General features: G+C 47.3%; 1 protein-coding gene across 1 annotated transcript; it reads left to right on the top strand.

The window, feature by feature from the left end:
* The first annotated feature begins 2,815 nt into the window (after positions 1 to 2,815).
* LOC106818891 lies at positions 2,816 to 5,346 on the top strand. Its single transcript, XM_014823560.1, has 5 exons — positions 2,816 to 3,095; positions 3,381 to 3,607; positions 3,964 to 4,065; positions 4,816 to 4,968; positions 5,213 to 5,346. Exons 1-5 carry the CDS (start codon positions 2,950 to 2,952, stop codon positions 5,344 to 5,346), a joined length of 762 nt encoding a protein of 253 aa, XP_014679046.1. The 5' UTR covers positions 2,816 to 2,949.
* Positions 5,347 to 6,495: the final 1,149 nt, after the last annotated feature.

Below are 6,495 nucleotides of genomic sequence, written 5' to 3'. Positions count from 1 at the left end.
GCACACGCGCGTACGCGGTTGTGCCTCCTTTCGCGACCAGAACCAGAATCTCCAATCTCCATCTCTCTCCTATCAATTTCCCCCAAACTCCTACAAACATACTGCCCGCACATGTACCCGTTCTCACAGACTACGTCCTACCCAATTTCACAGTGACCCTCTAATCTGTAACTTAACCACGTTTACCATTCTCTCTGATACATCAATGTAGCAATGACGCTCTGTCTAGCTATAGCCATGTCACACGTGTAAAACAGATGTTACAATACGTCTGTAAAGATGGAGCGGCAGTCGTACGATCTGACGCCGCATAGTGTGCAGTATATATATATATATTATTAGCTCTTGATAATATATATATACATATATATATATATATATATATATATATATATATTGTACATATATATATATATATATATATATATATATATATATATATAGCTGCATTCACACGAGGAGAAAAGTTGCATTCACACGCTAAAATATACGCGGTTGCTTAGCCACGGCTTGCTTAGCGCGAATGCTCCGGCTTGCTAAGCGCGGAATCATATTCCGCGCCAACTAAGCCGCGTATATTCGCACCACGCTGGCCGCGTATTGCTCACCTAGACTGGTACCGTTCGCTGCAAGACGTTAGTGTAGTGTGTGGAACTGTCGACCGGGTACCAGTCTATATTATTCCTGGCTAGCTAAGCCTCGAATCTCGTGTAAGCGTCGTGAACGCGTTTTAACCGCGACTTAGCACCAACTAAGTACGGTACCAGCTAAGCCGTGTATACGTGTGAACGCAGCTTATATATATATATATATATAAAGTTGTTCAGCCGAATTTGTGTGTTCGCGCATAACTAGAGAACTCCGCAATCTAGAGGAAAACTAAATATATTCTCAGAATCAGCACGTCTAGGAGGTGAGGACAAATTTCAAAAAAGTTAAAAATTTAAAATTAATAACAATTATATTCATCAATAGATGGCGTACAGATTAACACTATACATCACGTACGTGTGAATCCATGGTGTATAACCATATAGCTGACCATATAGCTGACCATATAGCATAACCATAATAGCTGACCAGTAGACGAATGGATAAAGCATCGGACTCCTAAACTATAGATTCTGGGTTCGAATCCCACCTCGGGAAATGCTTTGTTCATTTACTTTTGCACTGTTTAGTATGTACTTCTGCCGTATTCACCGTTAATTTCAAAATTTAAATTGTTTACCACATTTAAACGTTTAGTAAAAATCCATAATAAACTATGGTAGATGATAATGATAGCGCAAACTGACGGGAACACTTCACGGAAGCCTATGTAGGTTACATATCAAATAATATTATATTTCTATTATTTTATTTATAATTTTTGACTCTTTTTATTTTAATGACTTTTATCTTTTGATTTCTTCTTATTTTTTATTGTTGGGATGGGATGGATGGGATGGGATGGGATGGCATGCGATGGGATGCGGATGGATGGATGGGATGGGATGGATGGGATGGGATGGGATGGATGGCATGCATGGGATAGGATGGATGGGATGGGATGCGGTGCGAATGGGATGGTATGGGATGGCATGGCATGGCATGGCATGGCCTGGATGCGATGAGATGGCATGCGATGGATGGGATGGGCGGATATGGGATGGGATGGATGGGATGGCATGGAATGCGATGGATGGATGGATACATGGATGATGCATGGATAGATAGATAGTTCGATTTTTTTGGGTATCTTCCATTCAACCAAGCGGTCACCAACTGAGTAACGCCACGATTTCCGGGCAACGCCGGGTATCCCGTAGTATATATATATATATATATATAATATATATATATATATATATAGAGAGAGAGAAGAGCAGAGAGAGATATGTAGATAGATAGACAGACAGACAGGCAACAGGCAGGCAGCTAGCAGGAAGGCAGACCGACCGGCCGACCGGCCGACGACCGACGACGACGACCGACCCGACCGACCGACGACGACCGACCGACCGACGACGACGACCGACGACCGACCGACCGACCGACCGACGACCGACGACCGACCGACCGGCCGACGACCGACGACCGACGACCGCACCGACGACCGACCGACCGACCCGACCGACCGACCGACCGACCGACCGACCGACCGACCGACCGACAGACACATAGATAGATAGGTGCATAACGCACTGGGATTACGCAAGTACCTTCGTAGAGCACTAGAACTTTAGCAGAGCTAAAGCTTCTTGGTGGAATGCCTCCCCAGGCCGTACACCAGTAGTAGCCTTGCCCTGTGACAGCTGACGACAGAAAACCTCCTTCAGATGCAGAGTACAGCGGATTGGTGAATATACTGTAACGGGAGAAAACCTACGGTGAACATTTCGTAAACAGGTGCTGTAGTAGACGCCATAAAAAAAACTCAGGCATAACTCTCTCTCTCACTCTGTCTCACTCTCTCTCTCTCTCTCTCTCTCTCTCTCTCTCTCTCTCTCTCTTCTCACTCTGTCTATCTATTATCTATCTATCTAATCTATCTATCTATCTATCTATCTATCTATCTATCTAATATCTATCTATCTATCTAATTTCTATCTATATCTATCTATCTCATCTAATCTATCTATCTATGCTTATCTATCTATCTACTATCTATCTATCTATTATATATCTATCTATCTATCTATACTATCTATCTATCGTATCTATATATTCTATCTATCTATGTCTTATCCGTATGCGCGTGTGCGCGTTCTTTGTCTGTTTGTGCGATTGTCTGATGATGTGGCTACACAGTGTATGAGTATTAAAGGTTATTACAGTTTACCACACAAGTTTGGATCTTATTCATCATTTCTACGTGAACGCTCATTCCTGTTTACAGTATCGACGTACGTCGTACGCGCCGTCGCCGCAACGACACCGTACGACCTGTCGCGCCACTCGCCTCTCATGAACAATGCAGCATACGTGGATAGACCCGATCCCAGCTCTCTCAGCGAACTCGCCACCAACCTGACGCGCGCCATGAGCAACGTGCTCCAGTTCAACAAGATCCTGCAAGGCGAAGTTGCCGTCACGAGGATATCAGCCACCAGGTAGGCGCGACCATGATGACGATCACAATGACGACGATGATGATGATGACGATGACGATGACGACGATGATGATGATGATGATAATGATGATAACGATGACAATGACGATGAGGAAGTTGTTGCTACTGATGTTGTTGTTGTTGTTGTCGCTGTTGTTGCTGCTGCTTCTACTACTAGAACTACTGCTGGTAATAATAAATAAATAATAATAATAATATTATAACAACAACAACAATAATAACAATAATAGGCCTAATCACCCTCCTCTCGGTGTTTATTCCTAGCGAGGGGTGGTTAGCGATCACCTACCATGTTGCGATACAGGCGAAAGTATTCCAACCACCTCAGCGAAGGAAGCGCCAGAGCCAAGAAGAGCCTCCGGATCGTCCTGATATAGGCACGGAGGCCTATCATGTGCAGATGCTTGACGGTTGGCTCTCCGATTGGCTGGCAGGCAATGCCAGCACGCTCGCCGGATACAACATCACGGAAGTGGAAGTGCTCAGCTGCAGTAGGTTGCTCGGGGCGCCCTTTGGTTGCGATTCCGCCATTTTGCGCGTCATTGTCGCATTGTCGCATACGTTGTTGCAATCAAATCTACGCGTTTTAACATGCGGCTGCAATTCAATTATCGTTTATCTACCGGCAATTGCAATATAAATACCGTTTAGTAGCTCGAAGTTTCACCGGAATTACATACTGCTTTCATTAGCACACTGACTGACTGACCTTTTTACGTTTCGTATACTTAGGTTCTATGCTATACTTGTATTACGGGCTTTATATTTCAATTTAATTTCATATATAGTATATTGTCTGACTGATTGACTGGCTGACTAGTGGTAATATGTCGGCTGGTTGTTTCAGCGGCGTGTCAGCCGGACTGGACGATGTTGGGCACCAGCAACCTCACCTGGCCGCGCACGGAGGTCGGAGGCGTGGCCGTGCCCGACCAGATCTGTGTGTCAAGTACGTGTCTTTATCCCGCTGCTGCTGCTGCTGCTGCTGCTGCTGCGCTAACTGCACTGCTGTTGTCGCTGCGTGCTGCTGCTGGTGGCTGCTCGCTGGTGCTGCTGTGCGCTGGTAGTTGTGGTGGTGGTGGTGGTTCGGCTGTAAGGTGGTGGCTGCTGGCTATGCTGCTCGCTACTGACTGCCGCTACTGCGTGCCGTGCCGCGTTGCTTGCTGCTGCTTCGCTCACTGTTGCCGGCTGCTGGCTGCTGCTGGTAGTGGTGGTAGGTGGTAGTGGTGGTGGTGTGGTGTAGCTACTGCTGCTGGCCTGCTGTTCCCACGTGTTACGTTATTACATGAACCGTCTAGAATTGATCGAAACATGTGATCATCATGCGCCTCGCACGTGATGCCCTTCGTCTAGAGGCTGGCGGTCACGTGAGTGCATCGACGTGACGTCTTCGTTGTTAGAAGCCTGATTCCGGTAGATCGTCACGCGTGCTTCACACGTCATACTGTTATTACTTTAAGCCGGCGGCGCACGTGAGTAATTTTAGCTCAAGTAAAAGATGATGCATGGCGTCAGAACATACTCACATGTGGCGCGGATGTTTCGTTGAGTATTTTGGCGCATGTGTCAAAATACTTCAACTTGTGCGGGGCGATTTACGTTGAGGTATTTTGACGCAATGCATCATTTTGACTTGAATAAAATTAGCTCACCGGTGTGCGTCCGGGCTTTAGACGCGTAGTTTTTCCTTTTTGTTTAGAGCTGGAACGGTCGGCCTTCGTCGCTTGCCTCGGTAATCGACACGGTTGGAGCGTACTGGGGAGAGATCAGTCAGAGCGCGGACTCGTGTGGACGCCGTGTCCAACCCACGGCGGCACGCTAGCGAGCCCTGCGTGCAGGTTTAGAGGCATCTGTACGTTACGCACGACCGCACGCAAGCCATGCAGCAACGCAACAGCGTAGCCGCCCTCGCTCCAGGTTTAGGTTAGAGGCTCTGTACGTTACGCACAGGCAACGCACGCACGCACACACAAGACACGCACACCACGACAGACAGAGAACAGACAGAATAGCAGCAGTCACGCGCGCGCAGGCGCACTGGCACGTATTTGTGCTCATTATATATGCTCATGAGTGATCATACACGTGCGAATCAGGTGTCAACACACGTGCCATCACGGTGCACGATCATGTGCCAATGCACGTTGCTCATCACGTGCACATCACGTTGTTACACGACGACGAACGAGGAAGAGTTTTGACCGTCGATGGCGGCTGCCGGCGAGTCTGAGCGGACTGAGGAGGACACGGAGAACTGACTGCCCTCAGTATAAGCTACATTGCGACGTCATCGAAACATTAGGTGAGGGGCCGACGTAGATAGTATCATTAAGTCCGCAGTCGTATGTAACAGGTGCGTTCGCACAGTATCGTCAACGTCGAACTGCAGTATCGTCCAACGTCCGTAGAGTATCGTCAACCGTCGCACTGTATCACGTAGTAGTACATTAACGTCGCATCAGTATCGTCAACGTCGCAGTCAGTATCATTAACGTCGCACTCAGTATCGTCAACGTCGCAGTCAGTATCATTAACGTCGCACTCAGTATCGTCAACGTCGCAGCCAGTATCATTAACGTCGAACCGATCCCGAATCGATCTATCGATTGCTCATCAATGTTTTGCTGATATCCGATGCTGTTCTAAATCAGAGCTATTTCCACGTGAACGTACTTACGATATGTATAAATAAATAAATAAATAAATACATAAATAAATAAATAAATATATATTATCATCAAATTATCATTACTAATTATTACATTTATATTATGACGACCATATTTGTTTGTAGGTGCTGCCCTCGGTAGTGACTGCTACGAGGCGGGCGAGTGTCAGTCGACGGGCGAGGTAGGTGTCGCTGCTAGCGCATGCCCGCTAGGGTTCCATACCGTAAACTGGCGACTCTAGCGCCTGTCAGATGCATAGACAGTGAAATCTTTACGGAGAAACGGAAACTGCTTCGAAGTTCGAACACGGAATCTGTGCCGGTATTGAGTGATGTCACGCTGGTGGAATTTCTATCGGCGCATTGCTAGTGCCATGATAGCACCTACAGTAATAGCATGACGTCATGCTCGCGGATGACGTCCTGTTCGCGAATGACGTCATGATCGGGGATGACGTCACGCTCGCGGATGACGTCATGCTCGTGGATGGCGTCACGCTCGCGGATGACGTCATGCTCGTGAATGACGTCACGCTCGTGGATGACGTCATGCTCGTGGATGACGTCACGCTCGCGGATGACGTCACGCTCGCGGATAACGTCACGCTCGCGGATGACGTCATGCTCGTGAATGACGTCACGCTCGCAGATGACGTCATTCTCGCTGACGATCACGATGCTAATGTACGTCATTAACGATGTTCTTCGTGC

Source organism: Priapulus caudatus, unplaced genomic scaffold (assembly GCF_000485595.1).
Source record: "Priapulus caudatus unplaced genomic scaffold, Priapulus_caudatus-5.0.1 Scaffold2615, whole genome shotgun sequence".
Lineage (NCBI taxonomy): Eukaryota > Metazoa > Priapulida > Priapulimorpha > Priapulimorphida > Priapulidae > Priapulus > Priapulus caudatus.
The sequence above is the reverse complement of the archived record's forward strand: the minus strand, read 5'-3'. Positions and strand labels throughout refer to the sequence as shown.

Bases quoted from the DNA above. Each gene is read 5' to 3' on its own strand.
- LOC106818891 (XM_014823560.1), top strand. From the start codon at position 2,950: ATGAACAATGCAGCATACGTGGATAGACCCGATCCCAGCTCTCTCAGC. The intron at 3,096-3,380 runs GTAGGCGCGACC...GTTTATTCCTAG, and splicing joins ACGAGGATATCAGCCACCAG to CGAGGGGTGGTTAGCGATCA. The intron at 3,608-3,963 runs GTAGGTTGCTCG...TGGTTGTTTCAG, and splicing joins AGTGGAAGTGCTCAGCTGCA to CGGCGTGTCAGCCGGACTGG.